The sequence below is a fragment of the Herpailurus yagouaroundi genome, unplaced genomic scaffold, assembly GCF_014898765.1.
Source record: "Herpailurus yagouaroundi ecotype Mexico unplaced genomic scaffold, PumYag 28, whole genome shotgun sequence".
NCBI classification, from domain to species: domain Eukaryota; kingdom Metazoa; phylum Chordata; class Mammalia; order Carnivora; family Felidae; genus Herpailurus; species Herpailurus yagouaroundi.
Window position 1 is genome coordinate 135,751,887 of NW_024412376.1, and position 26,973 is coordinate 135,778,859.

Consider the following 26,973-nt stretch of genomic DNA (forward strand, 5'->3'; position numbering starts at 1 on the left):
CCCTTTAGCCTAGAATTTCTAATTCTTGGAATTTAGCAGTTGTGTTTTATATATATATATATATATATATACACATACATACATACGTATATGTATATATATGTATATATATGTGTATGTACAAAATGATATGTGAGAATATCATTTAGTATGATTTATAATAGCAAAAGGTTGGAAGCATGTTCATATTTTATCAATAGATAGCAATTAATTATGATACATGTGTAAAGTAGGATATTATTAAACAGCCTTAAAAAATAAGGTGTTCTAGGGGGCCCCTGGGTCGCTCAGTCAGTTGAGCATCTGACTTGATAATTTTCTCAGTTTGTGATCTCGCAGTCATGAGATCGAGCCCCCTTCAGGCTTTGTGCTAAGTGTGGGTCTGCTAGGGATTCTCTCTTTCTTCTCTCTCTCTCTCTCTCTCTCTCTGTCTCTCTCTGCCCCTGCCCCGCTGGTACGTGTACATGCTTTCTCTCTTGAAATAAGTAAACTTAAAAAAAAAAGAGGTGTTCTGTATCTACAGATAAGAAACAGATCACTACAACATATTGAATGATAAAACCAAGATGTTTATTTTTATGCACACATGTTTTTAATATATATAGGGACACCCTAGCGGGCAAAGGTAGAGGGAGAATTTCTTTTCATTTGCATATGCTTGTGCCTCTTGCATTTTGTACCATGGACCTATATTACCAGTTTGAAATGTTTTACGTGGTTTTTATAAAGCAGCAGCATTTGAACAATTACTATTTTTTTGTCCCATTTCATTGCTTCTCAACATGGGTCAGGTGGAGGTGCCCATTCAGTAAGCATGAAACATGCTGTCATCATGGATGAAGTAGATGGCATGGCAGGCAATGAGGACAGGGGAGGAATTCAGGTAATGAAAACCATGTATTTTTGCAGTTTGATTTTACTGTTGATTTTTAGTTTTTTGTTTTTTTTTTTAATATTTAAAGAACTAATTGTGCTGTGATAATTAAAGTGTGGTGCCAAGGAGGTTTTCAAAACCTAAAATATATACATTGTGTATAGTATTTTGTTTTTTTAAATAATTATTTTATGTTGTAAATTTGCCTTTCAGGAATTAATTGGTTTGATAAAACATACAAAAATTCCCATTATTTGTATGTGCAATGATAGAAATCATCCCAAGATTCGTTCTTTGGTTCATTATTGTTTTGATCTTCGTTTTCAAAGACCTCGAGTTGAACAGATTAAGGTACGATGATGGGAATTTTTTCCCCCATCACACTATCCTTCTTATTTTTTGGTCAGTTTTTAAAAATACCTGATAAATACTTAAAAAATGTTTGATTATATGAGTTAAAATCATTTAAGATTCCCCTTTGTAAATTTCAGGGTGCTATGATGTCTATTGCATTTAAAGAGGGTTTAAAGATCCCCCCTCCAGCTATGAATGAAATAATTTTGGGAGCCAATCAAGATATCAGACAGGTAAATTAAATATATATTATGTAACAGTTGCTGATTCTTTTGAATTAATGCCTTCAACTTTTCAGGGAGGAGGAGTAGCATTATTTTCTCACTTTGACCATGTCTTATTTCTGATTTCTTTTAGGTTTTACACAATCTGAGTATGTGGTGTGCACGAAGTAAGGCACTAACCTATGACCAGGCCAAGGCTGATTCTCATAGAGCGAAAAAGGATATCAAACTGGTAAGATAAGTTTCCATTTCTTAAGTACTTTTCTCATGCTAAAGCATTTCTTCTGCTGCTTATATTAACTTAATAGTTATTATAGTTCCTTGACACACCTATAGAATCTATTGATATTTACAATAAGAAAGACAGCTAAAATGTTTCCAATTCAGATGAATTTTTCCTCAAGGGCTGCTAGTATATATTGTAAATTATGAGAAATGGAAGTTTTAAATTATACTCATGCTTCAGTAGTTATAAAATGGCCTTTTCAGGGTCCCTTATGTATAGATTTCATGTTTTGAAGTTTTGGAACTGTTTAGAATAATTGTTTCAAATGGTTTATAATTTAATACCCTCTCTGAAACTAGAAGTCTGTATCAATTATTCTATTTCATGTAGTCAGTAGTCAGAATTTATTATTACAGCTAGAGCAATGATTAAGCAGTGTTTTTAACCCCCTCTCTCCCTCTTTTTTTTTCATCAATAAACTTTTTTAGGAGCAGTTTTAAACGGTTCATAGCAAAATTTAGCGCACGGTACAGAGACTTCCCTTATATCCCCTGCCCTCAGGCTCATACCACCTCTCCCACTGGCAATGTGCCCCACCAGAGTGGTACCTTTGTTACAGCTGAACATGTGCTGGTACATCATTATTACCCAAAGTCCATAGTTTACATTAGGGTTCTTTCACTTTTGATGTACATTCCATGGCTTTTGACAAATGTATCATAGCTTGTATCCACCATTGTAGTATCACACAGAATACTGTCACTGTCGTAAAAATACTCTATACTCTGCCTGTTCATCATCCTTTCCCCGAACCCCTGACAGCCACTAATCTTGTTATTGTCTCTGTAGTTTCATCATTTTCAGAATGTCATATAGTTGGAATCATACAGTATATAATCTTATCAGATTGGCTTCTTTGAATTAGTAACATGCATTTAAGGTTTCTCCATATCTTTTCATGGCCTTATTTTTGTGCTGAATAATATTCCAGTATTCCAGTGTCTGTATGTGTCACAGTTTATTCACTTACTGAAAGACATCTGGATTGCCTCCAAATTTTTAGTTATGAATAAAGCTGATGTAAAGATCCATGCAGGTTTTTTTGTGTAGTATGTTTTTAATTCATTTGGGTGAATACCAAGGAGCAAAAGTGCTGGATGGTATACTAAGAGTATATTCACTGTTGCAGAAAGATTGCCAGTCTGTCTTACACGTGACTGCACCATTTTGCACCCCTACCAGCAGTAAATGAGAGTTCCTGTTGCTCCACATCTTTGCCGGCATTTAATGTTGTCAGTATTTTAGACATTGGCCATTTTGCTAGGTGTGTCCCTCCCTTTTTTTAGGGCCCATTTGATGTTGCCCGGAAAGTGTTTGCAGCTGGAGAGGAGACTGCTCATATGTCGCTTATGGACAAGTCAGATCTCTTTTTTCATGATTATTCAATAGCACCCCTCTTTGTCCAGGAGAACTACGTACATGTGAAGCCTGTAGCTGCAGGGTGAGTGTTCAGAGCTAGTGAGGGGTAGAATTTGTATCCTCCAGATACCTGGGAGAGAGGGGTCTGAGGTATGGACAGTGCTGTAATCCAGACTGGTTTATTTCTGCAGGGGTGACATGAAAAAGCACTTGATGCTTTTAAGCAGAGCAGCAGATAGCATATGTGATGGTGACCTCGTGGACCGTCAGATCCGGAGTAAGCAAAACTGGAGTCTTCTGCCCACGCAGGTAAGCATAGGGCTGTCCTTAAAATGCAGACTCTGCTTTAGTTAAAGAGAATAAAATAGCTTTTAGCTCTTGTAGCTATTTGAAATACCAGATAAACATTATGGCTCTTATGGCAAAAATACAGTCTGTTAGAGATTAAAACACTCTGTGGTCACTATTGTCTATTTCTTAAAAATTGCCCTATTTTTCAGTGTTTCAAAATGTTTTTATGTAAATGGACCTGTAGAAATAGGAACATTGGATTCTGGTTATTAATAAGATGTTAGTCAAAAGTGTTACTTGCTCTGTTTTACCCTAAGAATCCCATTTCTTTTTTGTCATTCTTGGCTCTCCCAGATGGTTGCTAAGTAGCTCCTACTTAAAGTAGGATAGCCAGAGCAGGTCAGCAGCCACTTTTCTGATATGTGAATTCTTTTTTTTTTTTTTAACGTTTGTTTATTTTTGAGAGAGTGCAGGTGGGGGAGGGGCAGAGACAGAGGGGGACAGAGAAGCTGAAGTGGGCTCTGCACTGACAGCAGTGAGCCAGATGCAGGGCTCAAACTCATGAACCATGAGATCATGACCTGAGCTGAAGTTGGACGCTCAACTGACTGAGCCACCCAGGGGCCTCTGATATGTGAATTCTGATTTTCTTCATCATTGCTCAAGAGGCAGTTTTATATTCAGTACGTTATCTGGGTTGGTAGCTTCTACTCAAAACAGAATTTTGCAGACTGTCATAATTAAGAGTGTTATTTGTTCTTGAGCTTTGCATATTTGTACTGTATTATTGGCCTGAGTGATAATAATCAAGGGACTTCCAGAAGGCTTACTCTTGTCCTAATTCAACCTACACATTATCTGAAAACAGTAATAAAACAATATTCATTCTGGATATAAAGAATCCCTTCTCTTATGTTTTAAAAGTGTTCATTTTTTTAAAGGTTCATTTATTTTGAGAGAGCATGAGCAGAGGGAGAAGTAGAAAGAGAGGTGGGGCGGGCAGAGGGAGGGAAAATCCACCCTAATAGTGTGAAGCCTGACTCCAGACTCCATCTCATGAACTGTGAGTTCATGACCTGAGCCAAAATCAAGAGTCAGACCCTTAACTGACTGAGCCACCCGGGTGCCCCAAAGTGTTCATTTTTTAAACTAATAATTGTACCTTCAAGATTTTATCCTAAAGAAATAATTTGAAACATAGGAAAAGCTTAATGTACAAAAATATTATATTAGTTTTGATAGCGTAAGAAATTGGAGAAAATCTCCATGTCTGGCAATAGGAGAATGATTAATTATGGTAAATACTCTTGATGGAACATTATGTAGTCCTTAAAATTATTTATAAAGATTGTTTAATATGAAAAAATGCTTATGAGAGACTATTACTGGAATAAAGCAGGATACAAGATTTATGTATAATTCCAACTTTAAAAAGTATGAGCCCTGGATCTAGAAGATATTCAAGGATACCGTTTTAAAAATCTTTTCTCAATTTACTTGATACTCTATTCAGTTTTCCATGTCTTGATCCACCTGTGCTATCAGTAGTTTATGTTAAAGGTAATCCTATTCCTCTTAAAGTCTTTCCTGTGACATTGACACAATGAAGTAACTGGTATGTTGGGATCAGTGGTTGAGAAGCCTGAATGAACTGGCAAGATGGTCTCTCTGAGGACCATAACGTGTTTTGGACCGATCTGTTGTTTTCTCTGGGAGAAGTTTGCCATACCAACAGATGAGAGGCAGAGGGGAAGGGTGTGATGCCCTGGAATTAGGTACCTGGGACAGCGTTGCTTCATTTGCCAGAGACTCCTTGGAAGCTGGCAGCTGTGTAGGAAGCTCTGTACTGAATCAGATTTTGGACTGCACTTTTTTTTTTTTTCAGGCCATTTATGCCAGTGTTCTTCCTGGAGAGTTAATGAGGGGGTACATGACCCAGTTTCCTACCTTCCCAAGCTGGTTGGGGAAGCACTCATCTGCCGGCAAACACGATCGTATTGTACAGGACCTAGCACAGCACATGGGTCTCAGGTAAGTGCTGTTACTCCATGTCTCCATGATTACGCCATGTGTTATCAGGGTGCGTATTTAGGACAACATAAGCACAAGATTTGGGCTTTAGTTTATTTTGCTGCAACTAGATAAATGATCCTGGATAAGTTCCTTACAGTTTGTGGACCTGAGTTTTATTATCTATAATCAGTATAACAATTGTTTTATCACTTAAAAGGATACTTTGGAATTTAAACCCAGATGGTAAATGTGCCATAACTTTAAGATAAATTTTAAAGCTCTGTAAATCTGAGGTAGTGCTACTATTTATTACTGACTATGCCTATTACTAGTAGGCATATGTAACGTCTCAGCTCCCAAATAACTTCATAGGAAAAAGGGGACTATTTAGATAAATGAACTAGTTTTTACCTCCCTAGTAGGAAACTGACCTGGTCCTTTAGGAGAGGGGACACAGTTTAGCATATAACAACAGGAGGCAGACATGCAGATGACTGAAAACAAATGTGTTTGGAGAAGTTTAATGAAGTTCAAAAATTCTTGTTATTTGTTTTGTTAAAGTTTAGAAACTTGGAAAATGTACAGGCGCACAAATATTAAGTGAACCTTAGGAATTCATTTGTAACCATGAAGAACCACTTGAGCAATCTTATTTCTGATATCTGGAGGGAATATTAACATGGGTCCACTTTTTTTGTAAGTTTATTTATTTTGAGAGAGAGAGAGAGAGAACAGGAGCAGGGGAGGGGAGGAGAGAGAGAATCCCAAGCAGTCTGCACTGTCAGCGCAGAGCCCGATATGGAGCTTGAACTCAGGAATTGTAAGATCAGGACCCGAGCTGAAATCAAGATTGGAATGCCCAATTGACTAAGCCACCCAGGTGCCCCAGTATTGGTCCACTCTTAACTTTTGTTTGAAGTTGAGCTGAAATAGTTCCTTTCTTCTGGTTTTGTAAAATTCTGTGTTCCCTCTTCATAGCCTTGGCATGGGTCTTTTTTTTGCCACTCTTGTATTAGTTTCTATTTCTGCTATAACAGATTTCCAAAACTTAATGCTTTAGAATAATATAAATTTATTCTTCCCTTAAGATGGGAAATTTGTCAGGGCACCTGGGGGGCTCAGTAGGTTGAGCATCCAACTCTTGATTTTGGCTCAGGTCAGAGCGTTGGGCTCTGCACTGGCAATGCGGGGCCTGCTTGGGATCCCCCCTCCCACCCCTCCCCTGCTCACTCTTTCTCTCAAAAATAAACAAACAAAAAAAAAGGTGGAAGTTTGTCCTCAATTATCTGGGCAGGTCCAATGTAATTACAAAGGTCTTTACAAAAGAAAAAAGAAATGGAGCAGTGTCAAGTCAGAGAGAAAAGACATTTTTAAGATGATACATTGCTGGCTTTGAAGATGGGAAGAGGGACCGGACCATGAGCCAAGGGACGTCAGCGGCCTCTAGAAACTGGAGAGTGCGGTTTTCCCTACTGCTCTTCTCATTGATCCAGTGAGGGGCCCAGCTGTCAGCTCTTTTCCTACTCCCTGCACTCTGCTTTTTAAAGGTGATGCATCCCTGTACCCTGGGGGTGTCCGTCTTTGGTGCCCTCACCATATTCATGTAGGTGGTGAGCACTGGACTTCCATTTTGTTTTATGGCTGTGTTTTTTGTCCCCTTCTCCCATTAGACCAAATATTTCTGGTGGTAGGAACTGAGGCCTACCCATCCAGCAGATAAAATTGCTCAATAAATGTTTCTTCATGAATCATATACAGGACATTGTTATCATCAAAGGACATCTACAGTGCATTTCACAATTTTTAAAGTAAATTAGGACCTTTCTATTTACCTTGGTTAAGTCATTGAACTTTGATAGATCTCAGTTTCTCTTTAAAAATGGAAGTGCAGTTTTATTATTAGTTCTTATTGGGGTTATACATGCCTTTGAGAATCTGAAAGCTCTTTGATCTTTATTACCCCCAAACTGCACTAACGTACAGACTTCTGAGTTTATGAACCCTTGATTTAGGAACATTAGATGATACCTTTAGACTTTTCTAGAGTTATTTCTGTGATTTCTAGTAGCAGGTAACAGTACTGTAACAAATATAAGAAAATACTTTTGGAAAAGGTTTCATGATTTTCTTAGGCACTGGAGCTTATGGGCTCATACTTGTCTTCAGCTAACTAGTGTGCCTGGTTATGGAAGACTGAATCTAGAGGAAATGGGTGAATTTAAAATAAGAGTTTTTGGGGGCGCCTGGGTGGCTCAGTTGGTTGAGTGTCCAACTCTTGATTTCAGCTCAGGTCATGATTTCACGGTTCGTGAGACTGAGCCCCCACATCAGGCTCCATTCTGACAGCACAGAGCCACATTGGGATTCCCTTTCTCTGCCCCTTCCCTTTCTCTCAGAATAAATAAACTTAAAAAAAAAAATAGGAATTTTTGGGATTCTTTGCCTAGGTAGTAAAGCTGTCGTGGGACAGGGTTCTAGATTTCTGATCAAGAAAACTGTGGATTCTTGTGATTCAGACCCAGTTTACCTGAAAGCAAGAGCAGGACCCATTAGTAATTTAAAAATTTTTATGGGTTCTGAAGCCCAACAGCTTTTGAGGTTTGTTGTTTGAAGTATGCATACATATAATTGTCTGGTTTGATGATGGTGGTAGCTGGCTTGGAAAGATTTAGATTTAGATTTTGTTTTGTTCAGCTATTTTCTGTCTTTGAGTGACAGTATTTGAGAGAGAGAAACTGTCATTTCATTATAACATTGTAGTTCTCAGCAAATCAGAGACTTTCTCCCAAAGCCTTCCCCTCACCAGTGTGGACCACCTTGTGATTCTACAGGGACATTTTCTGCAGTTTTCTTAGTTTGGGGAAAACCCTGCTCTAGAACTAAGGATTTCAGAGTAATAGTACAGTACGAGGAAATATGAGAGAAACATTCATATGTAATTTTGCATGTTATAATCAGAGATAAAAAGGTGCTACAGACCCTCATATAGGAAGTAACAGTGGCACTTGAGGTAGGAAATCTCACTGCCTTTTACTGATGCATTTAAGATTTGGAACCGGGAATGAGTAATCTTTGGCTATAAGGAGTACATAGAAATGTTTTTGTTGCCTAGGCCTTAAGAGTAGATTGGAAGTAGAACCTATGTTTGTTTTTCATTCACTGATTCGAGATAAGTAGTAAATTCCCTTTGAGCACACTGGTGTGTATCCATTACCCTGATGGTGTAGTGCTAGGCTTTCCCTATACCGGCTGGTAAATAGTAGACATTACATTGGGCATTTTTAAAAGTGGATTGAACTCTATCCAGAACATTATGACTTGAGTTGGTGGTGGTTTGCCATTGACTATAGGTATCTCTTTTGTTTTGGTTTAAGAACTTATTCCAGCAAAAGGACTGTAAACATGGATTATCTGTCACATATAAGGGATGCACTTGTACAGCCCTTGATCTCCCAAGGGGTAGAAGGAGTACAGGATGTTATTGCTCTTATGGACACATACTACTTGATGAAAGAAGACTTTGAGAATATCATGGAAATTAGCAGCTGGGGAGGCAAACCTAGTCTCTTCTCCAAGTTGGATCCCAAGGTAAATTGTGTAACCCACTCGTTTTCCATCACTTTGTGATTACCACGCTTGTACTAGGACTATTTCAGAGATGTTGTAGGTACTTTAAAAAGGTTTAATTGTTTTCTTCTTAAATGTCTTTTGCTTCTTATGGCCTATGCTTTCCAAAGATACTATCTGCATGCACTATTAAGAATGGACTTCTGGATTTGACCTTGTAGTTTGTAGTTTTGTCATTGCTTTATGCTGAGTGGAAAAGTAAAACATGAAATCTCAGAGGCAAATCTAAATATATTCCTTATGGGGGGGGGTGTAGATAAACCTGGGAAAGTAAATAAGACGGTGGTAATACATTATGAAAAGAAGGAAGTGTTTATGGACTGAGGATTTTTATACTTTTTCTCAGTCTGCCTAATGTATGAATTTAGTATTTATCATAGTTGGACAATCTGTTCTGCAATAATGTATCCCCTATTTATTATTTTTTTTTTTGTATAATGAGCATGAAAAAACCAAAGTGACATAACATGAATTTGTAATATCCAGTACCTTACACACTTGTGCCAGTTTCTTGGTGCTGTTGTTGTAAAAGACCTATTTATTCCGTGTGGCTTGCCTTCTCCAGAATTTTGATCTGACTTTATGGTTATGAGTTAATTCTCACAAGAGATCTCCATTGTGTGAATTCAAGGAGTAATTCTACAGTCATGTTTAGAAGCTTCAAGTTAAGACTTCAAGTTACCTAGTATTTTGAAGTAACCACTGTCATGGTAATTTATGTATTTTGTGGTAATTAAAGACCAACTTTAACTTGTACTTTATTGTAAGTCTTTTTTGATTTGATTCACTGCTTCTCACTTTGTAGAATTGTGGAATGCACTGAATAGGCAAAAATGATGAGTTACAGTTTTTTCTTTTCTCTGCCTAATGTTCCCAAATACTGGTTCTTATTTTTTTGAGCCATAGGCTCTATTAAGAATGTCATGAAAAATATGGGACTTCTTTATAGAAAAATGTATATACATATACTTACATGAACTTGCATAAATATTTTGCAGAATACTTCAGGGGTCTTGCAGAGTCTTGCAAAACTATTTGAAAGGTTGTTTGGCACTTAGATCATTAACCAACTCCCTCTGTTCCTTTCCTATAGGTGAAAGCAGCTTTCACAAGAACCTACAATAAGGAAGTCCACCTTACTCCATATTCACTCCAGGCAGTGAAGACACCCAGACACAGCACAGGCGCATCACTGGATTCTGAATACAGTGAAGAGTTAAATGAAGATGACTCTCAAGCTGATGAGAAAGACCAAGATTCTGTGGAAACTGATGCAATGATCAAGGTAACATTTTAAGCTTCAGACAGCAAATGCCATGATAGTCCCTTAGTAGTTTATCTTTTCTTGTGTATAACTTGCCTTCTGAAATTATTCAGGGCCTATTTAAGTTTCTGTATTCATTACACTGAGTGAGGGTGGAGAAGGTGTAGATTTTATTCTTGTAAACAGTCAGCTATTTATAATAGTGTAAGAGCCAGATAGCAAGAAAATAGGCCATCATATTGATCTGATCATCATATGCCCTGTTAGAAAAAATACCATTTTTTATTTGGCCATTGGTGTGTGCTTTACCCTAGAGACAGATTTTTACAGCTTAATCAAGAAAAACATTTTCAATGAAACCATCTCTCCCTTCTGTTTTTTTGTGTTTTGCAGTAGCCATTGAACTGCCTATAGAATTTTCCTCAGAATAAAACATCCTTGTGCTAGAAAAGATTAAAATCATTTATGGCATCAGCCCACTGTTTACCATTGGCTAAGACAAAGGAATGTAGTCTATGTTCTTTTTTGTCCTTAGTGTGTGTCATTCTTGTCCCTCATTTCTGGTTTGTATATGCAGGGGTAGGAAGGTGGCCTTCTCCGGTGTAGTTCTCTAGTCTTGTGTAGACATAAGAGGTTGTCTCCCTCTCTCGCCTTCTCAAACTGAACGTGTTTAGATCTCTAATCTGAAACCGAAAGAAAAGGAAATTCTTCATTAAAACGTTATCCTATTTGTATTGCCTGCTCATTTTGTCTTTCCTAAATATACCTTGTGCCAAATCCAAGAAATTGCATGCCTGGGTAACCTATCTTAGTTCTAGATTCTAAATAGCTTTTCAGTAGTTGAGGGCTTCAGCTAGCCATTTCTTGGAAATAAGCTCGTCAGGGGTAGCAGTAATGGAAGATGTTTACACTCTTTCTTCTTACTAAGTTGCAGGTAAAGATTTGCTTTATTGTAGAAATTAACGTATTTCATTTCCTCATGAGTACAGCTATTAACTATTTTGTGCATTCTTCCCTCCCAACAGAAAAAGACAAAATCTTCAAAGCCTTCAAAATCAGAAAAAGATAAGGAGTCCAGAAAAGGAAAAGGAAAAAGTTCAAAGAAATGAAACTGTTTTTCACTACTGACAGCCACTTTTTACTCACCCTGTTGACCAGTCTAGCTTGTCTAGAGAATGTCTTGTTTTTTCCCCAAAGGAACCATATTTTAGCATAATGGGGCAACTTGGTGGTCCCATTACAAATAAATGGTGGTACTGCTAGAAGGATGTAACCAGTAGGCTAACATACACCTCTTATAGAGGTTGATAGGACTGCTTGGGTCCTCCACTGTCCCCTGTCAACTATATGTGGGCTTTGGAGTCAGATTTTAGTTAACAATAATATGCCTGGAAACATTGGTACTAAGGCAACTTTTGTAGGCTTAAGAATTTATCCTAATGGCCTTTATAGGACCAATGCTGATTTTTTTTTAAAAAGGTAGTTACTATTATGTGGTGAAATTTTGTAAATAAATCGTAATACAAAACAGTCACCACCTAGAACTGGGTATTCTTTGTACATTGTCAAATATCTTACAGAATATAAATGAGAAATAAAAATGTTCCACCTGATACATGTACAAATTCTTAAGAATGTCATTGTGTACAGTAAAATAGTATGTTGGTATATTACTTTATTAGTTTGCAAATCATTGGGTAAGAAGCTAACTATATTTCTCACTAACCAGCTATGTGAAATAGAACTTTGGCAATTACTTCCCAACTTGATTACCTCTTTAAGTGCCAGCCATCTCTCTGTTTGTGAATAGCATGTCATGGGGAGGCCTCTTTGGTATTACTGGAAGATATGGGGGGCTGCAAAAGGATTGCCACATTTTTATCCTTCTAGAGTCTCAACTCATCAGGTTCAAACCAGTAGGGTCTAAGTTAATCTCACTCTGGCTTGGGACAAAATGAACCCTGATTTTTGTTTACTTTGTCTCTGGGAGATCTGGTTCTGCCCTATGACAGACTCCACAGACTGGACTAGAGTTTTAGATTGTACCTGTAACTGTATTTGTTGAGGAGCTCTGAGGCTGTGGAACTAGCCTGGAATTTAGTTGTCTAAATTTTGTCATTTAAAAAATTTTGTCAGTAAATGCTCAGAGGTATGTGCTAAGAGAATTATAAAATTAGGATACTATTTCCTCCCTTTAAGTAGTTGACAGTCTGTTTGGGAGGTGAAACAAAGTTCTTGAGACATTTAAAGTGTATTTAAAAATGTTTTTCATGCAGACTAAATTCATTATGGGAATAAAACATTGCCTTAAGCCTTGCTCCTCTCTTTGTTAAAGCCCAGCTTGAAATTTGCGCTTCAGTGAAGATATCCTTGATTGACGACTGCCTCACCTTACCTGTGGGGTGAGCATGGCTTTCTTACGCATATTCTTCCATTTCTAGTGCTTTTTGTCTGCCTACTTGTTCTTTCCTCCCCAGGAAAGGGAGTATATTCTACTTGCAGCCAGAAAAATGAATAGTGTCCTTCCCTTGTTTATTATGATTTTGTTATTAATTCTAAGTGCTCTATGATTGGCATAATCGGTGTATAAGATTACTTTTTTTTTTTAGAATTAGAGATGGTAAATACGCTCTTTAAAATATGAGATGGCAACATGGATCTGCTGGAGCTACTTGATGCCACACATCTTTGCAGCAAACTGCATGTTTCTTTTGAGATCCATTGAGGCTTGGCCATTTTGGAAGCTATAACAAACTACTGTGCTTTATCCTTCGTCCTGTTAAGTTTTGGCAGTCCATTATTCGGCCTCTTGAAGTTATTAACAAGGAACAGTGATTTATGTACGAGGAGTAGTGTCTTCCTGAATAAGTTCTGGTGTAATTATGCTTATTAGTGAATGTTTAAGGCTCATAACTCCCCAAATATAATGTGCTTTACTCTCACAGATCCCAGGTGCCTATGGCTCTTATTCTTCTAACTAACTTTACAACATCCTTCCAGTGATAATGGGAAAACAAGGGGATGATAGTGGGTTTAATGATAATAACTTGTATCACTTAGTAAAACATCGGCTTTACTTGGCCCATTCTCTGGCCAGCCTTTGTGGGAGCAAGAACAGATCAAAACGTTGGAGGCATCACGCATGTGGATACTTGGATGCAATAAAACATCACTGACCCCCCTATGGGGTCTACCATAGGCTCATAGGTGCCACTGGGTACCTTTGTAATGCTCAGGATGCTGGCGCCTATACTATAAAATCCTATCATCTGAGACAAAGTGAGGCTACATGACTCATTTCTGCCAGCTGCTTAGACTTTGGTGACATTAGCCTTGGGTGGCAAGGAAGGATATACTGTTGTAGGAAAAATACGGGGTGTGTGTGATAACGGGGAAGATTTTGAATATATCTTCAGGAGAAGTCCAGTGATTTAATTTTGTGAAAGGAATTCTACAGTATGTGGTATGACGACTCAGGAGATAAAAGCTTATGGTTTATAGTTTGATTCTTTTAAATTGGTGTTTTTATTGTAAGACTGATTCTGCTAAGTAGGCTTAAGCTTAGTTCCAACTTTTAACTGTTAATATCTGTGCTGCCCACACTTCATGATGTTCTGCAAAGCTGTCTTCCTTTCTCCCTTTAATCCAGGAAAACCTTACAAATATCTAGTCAACAATTTTATTTTAAAGGAAATATTTCAAAATATAAAATTTATCAAAAAGTTGAATATTTACAGTTATGTCATAGGTTACTATTAACAGTGCAGAGCATAAAATATGTAAGACTTTGAAGAGGAACTATGATAAACATCAAGGTTATATGTCACTGTTTTGCCACTGTACAATGGCAATTGTACAATGTCTGTGACCCGGAGAGTCTTTCTTTTTTCTGTATCCAGCAACCACACAGCCTCCTGTAGAAAAATGCTATCTTTTCAGGAACATTATATCTAGAAAAGATAAAAAACCCCACACGTCTTTAGAAGCATTTCAGGTAACTGTGGTATGTAGTAATAAAGCTATACCAAAGAAGTTTTTGCTCATTTCTGGAATGTGGAGCAAGATGACCATATTCAAGTTAGAAGCCTCTGGTCTATAATCCGTATTGAGTTTAAATCTTGGCCTTGACTAAAAATTGTACATGCAAGCTGTCGAACTGTTATTACAAAGTGAGGGTGCTAATAACAGCCACTTTACTCAGAAGAGTGGGGAAATGCAAGGAAAGTGCTCAGCAATCTTTGAAGATTTTCCTGAAACGAAATAGTTGTTAATGGTTCCTCGTCTAAAAGGAGTCCATGAAGTTGCTGTTTCAACCAATATTTATTGTATAAGACATTTATAGTGACTTTTTCAAAAGATGGTGCATAATCATAACTTACTAAAGCATATCTGCAAGTATTTATGAACCATGGTCTAAGGCTCTGCTTTAATCCATGGATAGTGTCTGGAGAGAGTCTATGTAGGATTATTAAAAACATAAGCAACATCCTACTTTGGCAGAATTGCAGATTATCTTTTTGCAGATAATAGTTACAAACCTGGGACAGACTATTCAAAGGCACTGGAGAGCAACCAACCAAAAGCTGGTAGAAATTGGAAAGATGCCAACTCTTGAAAGAAGAGAAGACAACTGGGTAAAATTCATCTTTATATGCCTTTGCACCTGAGGTTAAGTCCATGAGACAACCGTAAAGTCATTGTCTTACTAGCTTGTAGAGTTGAGTTCAGAGAACAGAGTTTGGGCTTGCCAGAACTACTGAAATGTGAGGGAGAATATCCTGAAAAGAGTATTGCCCCCTAAATCTGCTTATAAACTCCCATGTAAACCCTTGAACTTCACAGGCTCGGAAGAGACTCTTTAATGCTGGACTGAAAGCATAAAAACTGAGGGCTGCTTGTAGGATCTGAAGGCCTCGGTACTCTGAAGGTAAAGGATGGAATCCCACCAACAAACAGGCTGGACAAAGACACTGAGCCTTACATGAGATTGCAGCTCCAACCAACTGCAGCCTTGTGAGACCCTGAACAGAAGACTCTGCTAAGCCATGTCTATCCTGCTGATAGGCATGTCTCTTCCCACAGACACAGTGAATGTACAGCTACATATGGAACAAGTCGTCTGAAAGAAACTGATTCCTGCACATCAGGTGAATAAGAAAAAACCCACGTCAAACTGGGTAGGAGAGGGTGAGGAAATCTTGACATTAAATTCCATCCCCAGCATGATGACACACAACCAGGAGGCAACTAACAACTCCCAGCTTTTCCCTGAGGAGTGAAGGGTTTGGACCCACGTTTGGTGCCCTCACTTTTAAGACTTCCACACTAGAGATGGGCCTCCAAAACCTCTAGCTTTAATAGGCAATGAGACTTGTATCCACGAGACCTATAAGGACATAGCAAACAAGAAAACAGTCCAAAATAAGATCACATGGACCCACTGTGGCTAATCCCCCATGGCCCAGCACAGAGGCAGCAGACTGAAATGCACCCAGTCTCTCTGTGCAAAAGGCCTGCTATCTTAAAAGCTTTGGCCTGAGGGACAGGCTTCTAATTTAACACATACTTATGGGCCAACTGCAACACTCTCCAGAGGCTAGCATCTAGGTTCCGAGTGACATTCCCCACTGTGGGATACTGACAGGTCTTGGCATACCCTCAACTACTGGGAGCCACTAAAAACAAAGATGGTAGAGCCAGGGCAGTGTTGAATAATTAGGCTCTTTTCCTACATGAGGCCACTCCTTCAAGACTGGGAGAGGTGGCTCTTTTAGCTAATGCATAGCAACCAAAACAGAGTCAATGAAAATGAAGACACAGTAATATGTTCCAAACAAAAAAAGAGATAAAACCTCACAAAAAGATCTTAACAAAATGGAGATTTTGCTTGATCTCCATTAAGTGATTTATGTGATAGTTTACAATAATGGTCATAAAAATAATTCATGAACAAAGTGAAAAAAGTAGCAAACAAATCACAGACTTGAAGACTATAGTTTCTGAACTGGAAAATACAATAGAAAGGTTCAATGACAGACTAAATGAACAGAAAGGATCAGTGAACTTGAGGATAGGTCAATGAAACTCATCCAATCACAGCAAAAAGATAAAAGAATGAAAGTGATTATAGCTTAGCTTAAGGGATTTATGTGATAACATGAAGCCAACCAATATTGATAATCTAAGGGTCCTAAAAGAGAAGAGAAAGAGGGTGAAAATTTCCCTAACTTGGAGAAAGAAATAGACTTCAGTTCTAGGAAACTCAGAGTTTCAAACAAGATGAACCCAAAGAGACACCAAGACACATAATTAAATTGCCGAAAGCTAAAGGAGAGAAACAACTTGTTACACAAAAGGGAACCCATAATACCATCAGCAATTTTTTTAGTAGAACCTTTGCAGACTAGGAGACAGTGGCATGATATATTCAAACTGCTGAAAGAAAAACAATGCAACAAAGAATACTCTACCTGGCAATACTGTCCTTCAGAACTGAAAGACCGTTTTTTTCTTTTTCTTTTTTTATTTTTTTAATTTTTTTAAAGTTTTATTTTTTTCAACTTTATTTTTTTTGGGGACAGAGAGAGACAGAGCATGAATGGGGGAGGGGCAGAGAGAGAGGGAGACACAGAATCGGAAACAGGCTCCAGGCTCTGAGCCATCAGCCCAGAGCCTGACGCGGGGCTCGAACTCACGAACCGCGAGATCGTGACCTGGCTGAAGTCGGACGCTTAACCGACTGCGCCACCCAGGCGCCCCTTTCTTTTTCTTTTTAATATACTTTATTGTCAAATTGGCATACATACAACACCCAGTGCTCATCCCAACAAGTGCCCTTCAGTGCCCATCACCCACTTTCCTCTTTTCCCCACCCCCATCAACCCTCAGTTTGTTCTATTTAAGAGTGAGAGACCATTTTCCAGACAAGGAGAAACTAAAGGAGTTCATCACCACTAGACCAGCCTTATAAGAAATGTTAATAAAGGGGCTTCTTTAAGCTGAAAGTGCTAATTTTTTAAAAAGTTTATTCATTTATTGTGTGTGTGTGTGTGTGTGTGTGTGTGTGAGAGAGAGAGAGAGAGAGAGAGAGAGAGAATCCTAAACAGGCTTCGCACTATCAGTGCAGAGCTTGGTGTGAGTCTTGAACCCATGAACTATGAGATCAGGACCTGAGCTGAAATCAAGTTGGACACTTAACCGCCTGAACCACCCAGGCACCCCTGAAAGTGCTGATTAATAAGAGGAAAGCATATAAAAGTGTAAATATGAATGCTTAAAGGTTAATATATAAATTCAGAATAATCTTATGTTGTAATATGGTGGTGGGTTAATCGCTTACTAAAGTAGTAAAAATAACTATAATGACAATAATGGACACCCAACTTGCAAAGATGTAAACTATGACATTAAAAATAGAATGGGGGGTGGGGAGAGTAAAAATGTAGAGCCTTAGAATGTGTTTGAACTTGTTATAAACATAAAATAGACCGGTTTTATGTAAGCCTCATGGTATCCACAGAGAAATGTCTATAGTACATACACAAAAAAAGAATCTAAGCATACCACTATAGAAAACAATTAAATCACAAAGAGAAGAAGGAACAAAAAAGTTACAAAACAGCCAGAAAACAATAAAAATGTCAGTACATCCATATCTATCAATACATTAAATGTAAATCGACTAAATTCTCTGATCAAAAGAGTGGCTGACTGGATTAAATAAGTAATATCCATTTGTCTTGCTGCTAACAAGAGACTTACTCAGTTTTAAGGACAGAAGCAGACCGAAAGTGAAGGAATGGAAGAAGATATTCCAGGCTAATGGAAACCAAAAGAAAACTGGAATAACTTTACTTGTATCAGATAATAAAAGACTATAATAAGAAACAAAGAAGGTCATTATATAATGATAAAAATGTCAACCCAAAAGTGGATATAACATTTGTAGGTATGGACTTAACATAGGAACATCTAAAGATATAAAGCAAGGGGCAGCTGGGTGGCTCACTTAAGTGTCTGACTCTTGATTTTGGCTTGGGTCGTGATCTCAGTTTGTGAGTTTGAGTCCTGTGTTGGACTCTGTGCTGACAACACGGAGTCTGCTTGGGATTCTGTCTCCCTTTCTCTCTGCCCCTCCCCTGCTCAGTCTGTCTCAAAAATAAATGATACTCATTTATTCATTAAAAAAAAAAAAAAGAATAGGGGTGCCTGGTTGGCTCAGTCGGTTAAGCAACTGATACCTTTTATTGGCTCAGGTCATGATCTCACAGTACATGCTATCAACACAGAGCCTGTTTGGGATTCTCTCTATTCCTGCCTTATGTGCGTGCGCGCTCTCTCAAAATAAACATTAAAGAAGTAAAAAAAAAAAAGAAGGATCTAAAGCAAAATTCACAGATCTAAGAGAGAGTTAGCAATATAGTAAGAGTAGGGGACTTCATCCCCTAACTAGATCATCCAGACAGAAAATCAGTAAGTAAACATTGCACTTACCAGACTTTACAGAATATTCCCTCCAAGAAGAATAGACATTCTTCTTTTTTTTAATGTTTATTTTTGAGAGAGACACAACATGGGTGAGGAGCAGAGAGGGTGAGAGCAGGGAGACAGGGGATTCAAAGCAGGCTCTGCACTGACAGCAGAGAGCCCGATGTGGGGCTCAAACTCATGAACCGTGAGATCATGACCTGAGCTGAAGTCAGATGCTCAACTGACTGAGCTACCCAGGCACCCCAGAATAGACATTTTTAAGCACATATGAAACATTCTCCAGGAATGATCGATCGTAGGTTAGGCCACAAAAACAAGTCAATAAATTTAAAAAGACATCATATCAAGCGTTTTTTCTAACCACAACAGTATGGAACTAGAAGTCATTTATAAGAAAAAAAAATGGAAAATTAAAAAATATGTGGAGATTCAACAACATGCTATGGAACAACCAAGTGGGTCATGGAAGAAATCAAAAGAAAAAAAAATACTGGAGACAAATGAAAATGGAAAGATAATATACCAAAACTTACGGGATGCAGCAAAAGCAGTTCTAAGAGGGAAGCTGATAGCAATAAATGCCTATGTCAAGAACAAGAAAGATCCCAAGTTAAACAACCTAACTTTATACCTTGGGGAACTAGAAAAGAACAAGCTAAGCTCAAAGCTGAGATAGAGACTAAAAAGAGTAAAAAAGAGCAATAAAACTAAGCTGGTTAAAGGAAATAGACAAACCTTTAGCTAGACTCACCAAGAGAAAAAGAGAGGACTCAAATAGAGGAGATATTACAACTGATAAATATAAAAGATCATAAAAGAATACTGTGAACTATTATACACCAACAAATGAAACAAACTAGAAAAGAAATAGATATAATCCTAGAAACATAGAATCTTTCTTACAAGACTGAATCATGAAGAAACAAAATCTGAACAGACCAATTACTAGTAAGGAGATTGAATCTGTAATCAAAAAACCTCCTAGCAAACAAAAGTCCAAGGCCAGATGGCTTCACTGGTGAATTCTATCTAACGTTTAAAGCATTCATACCAGTCATTCTCAAACTCTTCCAAAAAATCAAAGAAGGAACATTTCCAAACTCATTTTATGTGGCCAGCATTACTCAGATATCAACACCAGACAAGGATACCACAATAAAGGCAATTACAGGCCAATATGCCTGATGAACGTAGAATACAAAAACCATAAGCAATCTATTAGCAAACTGGCCTCAATAATATGTTAAAAGGTTCATACACCATGATCAGGAGGGATTTTATTCCAGGGATACATGGAGATAGTTCATCTACAAACTAATCAGTGTGATAACACCACATTAAGAAAATCAAGAATAAAAATCATATGATCATCTCAGTAGATGCAGAGAAAGCATTTTGACAATATTCAACCTCCATTGATGATAAAAGTTTATACCAAGTGGTTATAGAGGAAATATACCTCAACATAATATAGGACAAGCCCACAGCTTTCATCATCCTTGGTGGTTACAAACTTACAAAGATTTTTTCCTCTAAGATCAGGAAGAAAATAAGGATGCATATTCTTGTCACTTTTATTAAACATAGTACTAGAAGTCCTAGACAGAGCAATTAGGCAAGAAAAAGAAATACAAGGCAGCCAAACTGGAAAGCAAACCAAAGTGTCACTATTTGCAGATGTGATACTATATATAGAAAACCCTAATGACCACTAAGGTGTTAGAGCTAATAAATGAGTTCAGTGAAGTTGCAGGATACAAAACCAATATACAAAAATCAGTTGCATTTCTATACACTAATGATGAACTATCAGAGATTAAGAAAACAATCCATTTACAATTGCATAAGAAAGAATGAAATACTTATGAATAAATATAACCAAGGAAGTGAGATACCTGTACATTGAATACTGTAAGACACTGATGAAAGAAATCAAGGACACATAAGTAGATACTGTGCTCACAGATTGTAAGAATTAAAATTGTTAAAAGTTTCCATACTACCCAAAACAATCTACAGATTCAATGCAATGTCTATCAGTCTCCAATATTTTTCACAGAAATAGAACAAACAATCCTAACATTTGTATGGAACCACAAAAGACCCTGAGTAGCCAAAGCAATCTTGAGAAAGAAGAACACAGCTGGAGGCACCATAATTCCTTAAACTATATTACACAGTTATAATAAGCAAAACAGTATGGTATTGGCATAAAAACAGTTACATTGGTCAGTTAATTTAGGACAAAGGAGTAAAGAATATATAATGGGGAAAGGAGTGGCTCTTTAATAAATGGTGGTGAGAAAACTGGATTACTTGCTCACACCATATACAAAAATCAACTCAAACTGGATTAAAAATTTGAACATAAGACCTGAAAGCATAAAACTTCTAGAAGGAAATATAGGGGGTAAGCTCCTTGACATGAGTCTTGGTAATGATTTTTTGGATTTGACCCTAAAAATAAAGGCAGGAAGGCAGGAAAGCAGATATAAACAGGTGAGACTACACTGAACTAAAAAACCTGTATACAGCAAAGGAAACCAACAAAATGAAAAGGCAACATGGAAATTTGCAAATCATACATCTGATAAGGGGTTAATATAAAGAACTCCTACTATTCAATTGGGAAAAAATCCAATTAAAAATGGTCAAAGGATCTGAATAGAAAGTTTTCCAAACAAGATACAACAAATGGTCAATAGGTATGTTTAAAGGATGCTGCTACACATCACTGATCATCAGGGAAATACAAACCAAAACCACAATGATACATCACCTCACACCTGTCAGAATGGCTATTATAAAATGACAAGAAATCACAGGTGTTGGCAAGGACGTGGAGAGAAAGAAGCCGTTGTGCACTGTTGGTGGGAAGGTAAACCAGTGCAGCAACTGTGGAAAACAATATAGAGGTTCCTCAAAAAATTAAAAACAGAACTACCATATGGTCCAGCTATTCCACTTCTGGGTATTTATCTGAACAGATCACTATCTTGAAAAGATATCTACACCCCTGTGTTCATTTCAGCATTATTTACAATGGCCAAGATATGGAAACAACCTAAGTGTCCATCTATATTGGATAAAGAAAATGACACTGGAGAAAGAAAGTCATGTGTGTATGCACACACACATAAATGTTATTCAGCCATAAAAGAAAATATTGCCATTCACAACATGGGTGGGCCTTCACTATGCCAAGTGAAATTAGAGAAAGACAAATCCTGTATGGTCTCACTTATATGTATAAAAACACAGAACTCCTACATAACAGAGAACAGTTTGTTGGTTGCCAGACGCCTGGGGTGGGGAGTGGGTGGAATAGATGAAAGGGGTCAAAAGGTACAAGCCTCCAGTTATAAATAAGTGCTGGGGATGTAATGTATAGCATGGTAACTAGAGTTAACTATGTTGGATATTTGGAAGTTACTGTGTGGTGATGGATGTTAACTTACTATGGCAATCATTTCTATATATATAACCATTATGTTGTACACCTAAAACAAGTAATGTCAGTTATTTCTCAAAAAACTTGTGACATAATTATGTTGTTTTAAGATGCTAAATTTGTGATAATATGCAGCAACAGAAAATGAAACAAATCTTAATCATAATTTGAGCATGCTTTAAAAACAGAATTTGACAAGCTGACTCTAAAATTTTATAGAGAGATGGAAAGGATTAAGAATAGTCAAGGGGCGCCTGGGTAGCTCGGTTAAGCAAGGCTTGTGAGTTCAAGCCCTGAGTTGGGCTCCAAGCTGGGTGTGAAACCTACTTAAAAGAAAAAAAAAAAAAAAGATCACTGGGGATAAAACTGGCAGGAACCAGCAGACAGAAAGGAGCATGTGACTTCTCCCTCCTCTGTCTTCCCTTCTCCTCTACTGCCTTCTAAAGACAGTCTAACCAGGATTCACTGGCAAAGAAGTAGTGTAATTTTCAAAGTTTCTGTCCCATGCAAGTATATAATTTTGAGTTTGAATTTGACACGATAGTATAACAAAAAGCACATGGTTGATGAGAGATCACAGGAATGTGCTAAAACATGATTCTCAACTTTTTCCATGATTGCAGCCTTTTGGGAGTCTTGTGAAAATACAGATGCCACATTCCAGCTCCCAGGGTATCTGATTTAGTCTGATTAGCTTGGGCATCTGCACATTAACTAGTATTTCAGGTGATTCTACTTTAGATGCACTTTGAGAAGGAATTGGCGTTTCAGAGGAACTTCAAGACTGGATGGTGGCATGAGTATCATTCAGTGTAGACCCCTTTGGATCACATGAGTGGAGGGAAGATAAAGCAGGAAGGGGAACTCCTCTGGAAAGCACAGGGTCCTGAGACACAGAGACAACCCAGGCTACTCCAAGGAACAAATCAAAGCACATCTGGTGGAGGGTCCAAAATATTCCTATGAGTAGGGTAATAAAATAACCAAAGTCACAACAACAGAGAGCAAGTAACAATCCCTGAAAAAACACTTCTTGAAGGGCCAGGCCCTGGACAGTGTATGACCCTCCTTTAATATAGCAGTGCTGGTAGGTGCAGAGCATACAGCAAGCTTTTAAAATGCATAAGGGACAGAAAACCAGCCAAAATGGTGAAACGGAAAGAAATTCCTCAAAAGAAATTCCAAGAAGTAGCAACAGCTAACAAATTGACCAAAACCGATTTAAGCAATATAATGGAACAAGATTTTGAATAGTAGTCATAAAAATGATCGCTGGGCTTGAAAAAAGCATAGAGAACAGCAGAGAATATTGCTACAGAGATCAAGAGACTAAAAAATAGTCATGATGAATTAAAAAATGGTATAAATGAGGTGCAAAATAAAATGGAGGTGGCTACAGCATGGATTGAAGAGGCAGAAGAGAGAATAGGTGAAATAGAAGATAAAATTATGGAAGAAAGCTGAGAAAAAGATTAAAAAATCCAGGAGTATGAGGGGAGAAGTAGAGAACTGAGTGATGCAATCAAACAGAACAATATTCGTATTATAGGAATTCCAGAAGAAGAAGAAGAGAGAGAAAGGGACTGAAGGTGGACTTTAACAAATCATAGCTGAAAACTTCCCTGATCTGGGGAAGGAAACAGGCATTGAAATCCAAGAGGCACAGAGAACTCCCTTCAGATGTAATTTGAATCGATCTTCTGCATGACATATCATAGTGAAACTGGCAATATACAAGGATAAAGAGAATTCTGAAAGCAGCTAGGGATAAACAGGCCTTAACATACAAAGGTAGACACATAAGGGTAGTAGCAGACCTATCTACTGAAACTTGGCAGGCCAGAAAGGAATGGCAGGAAATCTTCAATGTGATAAACAGGAAAAATATGCAGCTGAGAATCCTTTATCCAGCAAATCTGTCATTCAGAATAGAAGGAGAGATAAAGGTTTTCCCAAACAAACAAAAACTGAAGGAATTCATCACCATTAAACCAGCCCTACAAGAGATCCTAAGGGGGACTCTGTGAGTGAAATGTTGCAAGGACCACAAAGTACCAGAGGCACCACTACAAGGATGAAACCTATAGACATCATAATGACTCTAAACCTGTATCTTTCAATAATAACACTGAATGTCAATGGACTAAATGCTCCAACCAAACGACATAGGGTATCAGAATGGATAAAAAACCAAGACCCATCTATTTGCTGTCTACAAGAGACTCATTTGAGATCTGAGGACACCTTCAGATTGAAACTGAGGGGATGGAGAACTGTCATGCTACTGGAAGTCAAAAGAAAGCTGGAATAGCCATACTTCCATCAGACAAACTAGACTTTAAATTAAAGGCTGTAACAAGAGATGAAGAAGGGCATTATATAATAATTACAGGGTCTATCCATCAGGAAGAGCTAACAATTATAAATGTCTATGCGCCGAATACCGGAGCCCCCAAATATGTAAAACAATCACAAACATAAGCAACCTATTGATAAGAATGTGGTAATTGCAGGAGACTTTAATACTCCACTTACAGCAATGGAAACATCATCTAGACACAGGGTCAATAAAGAAACAAGGGCCCTGAATGAGACATTGGATCAGATGGACTTGACAGATATATTTAGAACTCTGCATCCCAAAGCAACAGAATATACTTTCTTCTCGAGTGCACACGGAACATTCTCCAAGACAGATCACATAGTGGGTCACAAAACAGCCCTTCATAAGTATGAAAGAATTGAGATCATACCGTGCAGACTTTCAGACCACAATGCCATGAAGCTTGAAATCAACCACAGGAAAAAGTCTGGAAAACCTCCAAAAGCATGGAGGTTAAAGAACATCCTAGTAAAGAATGAGCAGGTCAACCAGGAAGTTAGAGAAGAAGTTAAAAAATATATGGAAACAAATGAAAATGAAAATACAACAATCCAAACGTGTTGGGATGCAGGGAAGGCAGTCCTGAGAGGAAAATACACTGCAATCCAGGCCTATCTCAAGAAACAAGGAAATCCCAAATACAAAATCTAACAGCACACCTAAAGGAAACAGAACAGCAAAGGCACCCCAAACCCAGCAGAAGAGAAATAATAAAGCTCAGAGCAGAAATAAACAATATAGAATCTAAAAAAAACAGTAGGGCAGATCAATGAAACCAAGAGTTGTTTTTTTTTGAAAAAATAAAATTGATAAACCTGTAGCCAAGCTTCTCAAAAAGAAAAGGGAGAGGACCCGGGGCGTCTGGGTGGCTCACTTTGTTGGGTGTCTGACTTTGGCTCAGGTCATGATCTCACGTTAGTGGGTTCGAGCCCTTCGTCAGGCTCTGCTGAGAGCTTGGAGCCTGCTTCGGATTCTGTGCCTCCCTCTCTCTTTGTGCCCCTCCCCCGCTCTGTCTCTCTCAAAAATAAAAATAAATAAACATTAAAAAAAAAAGGGGGAGAGGACCCAAATAGATAAAATCATGAATGAAAATGGAATTATTACGACCAGTCCCTCAGAAATACAAACAATTATCAGGGAATACTATAAAAAATTATATGCCAACAAACTGGACAACCTGAAAGAAATGGACAAATTCCTAAGTACCCACACACTTCCAAAACTCTCAGGAAGAAACAGAAGTTTGAACAGACCCATCACCAGTGAAGAAATTGAATCAGTTATCAAAAATCTCCCAACAAATAAGAGTCCAGGACCAGATGGCTTCCCTGGGGAATTGTACCAGACAATTAAAGCAGAGATAATACCTATCCTTCTCAAGCTGTTCCAAAAAACAGAAAGGGAAGGAAAACTTCCAGACTCATTTTATGAAGCCAGCATCACTTTCATTCCCAAACCAGACAGAGACCCAGCAAAAAAGACAACTACAGGCCAATATCCCTGATGAATATGGATGCAAAATTTTTCCACAAGATACTAGCAAATCAAATTCAACAGCATATAAAAAAAATTATTCGCCATGATCAAGTGGGATTCATTCCTGGGCTGCAGGGCTGGTTCGACATTCGCAAATCCATCAATGTGATACATCACATTAATGAAAGAAAATATAAGAACCATATGATCCTGTCAATCGATGCAGAAAAAGCATTTGACAAAATTCAGCATCTTTTCTTAATATTAAGACCCTCGAGAAAGTTGAGATAGAAGGAACATATTTAAACATCATGAAAGCCATTCATGAAAAGCCCACAGCTAATACCGTCCTCAATGGAGAAAAACTGAGAGCTTTTCCCCTGAGATCAGGAATACCACAGGGATGTCCACTCACCACTGTTGTTTAACATAGTGTTGGAAGCGCTAGCATCAGCAATCAGACAACAAAAGGAAATCAAAGGCATCCAAATTGGCAAAGATGAAGTCAAGCTTTCACTTTTTGCAGATGACATGATATTATACATGGAAAACCCGACAGACTCCACCAAAAGTCTGCTAGAATTGATGCATGAATTCAGCAAAGTTGCAGGATACAAAATCAATGTACAGAAATCAGTTGCATTCTCATACACTAACAATGAAGCAACAGAAAGACAAAGAAACTGATCCCATTCACAATTGCACCAAGAAGCATAAAATACCTACGAATAAACCTAACCAAAGATGTAAAAGACCTGTATGCTGAAAACTATAGAAAGTTATGAAGGAAATTGAAGAAGATATACAGAAATGGAAAAACATTCTGTGCTCATGGATTGGAAGAATAAATATTGTTAAAATGTCAATACTACTCAAAGCAA

General features: G+C 37.9%; 2 protein-coding genes across 6 annotated transcripts in view; one reads left to right on the top strand and one right to left on the bottom strand.

Moving 5' to 3' along the window:
• The window catches only part of RFC1 (replication factor C subunit 1), an 88,179-nt gene extending 74,941 nt beyond the window's left edge, over window positions 1-13,238 (top strand). Inside the window, exons 16-25 of one of the 2 annotated variants that reach the window (XR_005793513.1) lie at window positions 792-883; window positions 1,088-1,225; window positions 1,366-1,461; window positions 1,586-1,684; window positions 3,025-3,179; window positions 3,289-3,406; window positions 5,274-5,419; window positions 8,776-8,989; window positions 10,122-10,376; window positions 10,413-10,784. Coding sequence is in view for 1 of the 2 variants with exons in the window: in XM_040485555.1 (XP_040341489.1) it covers window positions 792-883; window positions 1,088-1,225; window positions 1,366-1,461; window positions 1,586-1,684; window positions 3,025-3,179; window positions 3,289-3,406; window positions 5,274-5,419; window positions 8,776-8,989; window positions 10,122-10,313; window positions 11,318-11,401 (1,334 nt within the window). In the remaining variant the exon portion in view is untranslated. Of the gene's footprint in view, window positions 1-791; window positions 884-1,087; window positions 1,226-1,365; window positions 1,462-1,585; window positions 1,685-3,024; window positions 3,180-3,288; window positions 3,407-5,273; window positions 5,420-8,775; window positions 8,990-10,121; window positions 10,377-10,412; window positions 10,785-11,317 lie in introns of those variants that run through there. The other variant, XM_040485555.1, reaches the window with a different exon arrangement.
• Window positions 10,536-26,973, bottom strand: part of WDR19 (WD repeat domain 19) — a 113,584-nt gene continuing 97,146 nt past the window's right edge. For 2 of the 4 annotated variants that reach the window (XM_040485519.1, XM_040485547.1), the window contains exon 37: window positions 13,958-14,242. Coding sequence is in view for 1 of the 4 variants with exons in the window: in XM_040485538.1 (XP_040341472.1) it covers window positions 10,963-10,975 (13 nt within the window). In the remaining 3 variants the exon portion in view is untranslated. Of the gene's footprint in view, window positions 10,976-13,957; window positions 14,243-26,973 lie in introns of those variants that run through there. The other 2 variants (XM_040485538.1, XM_040485530.1) reach the window with 2 other exon arrangements.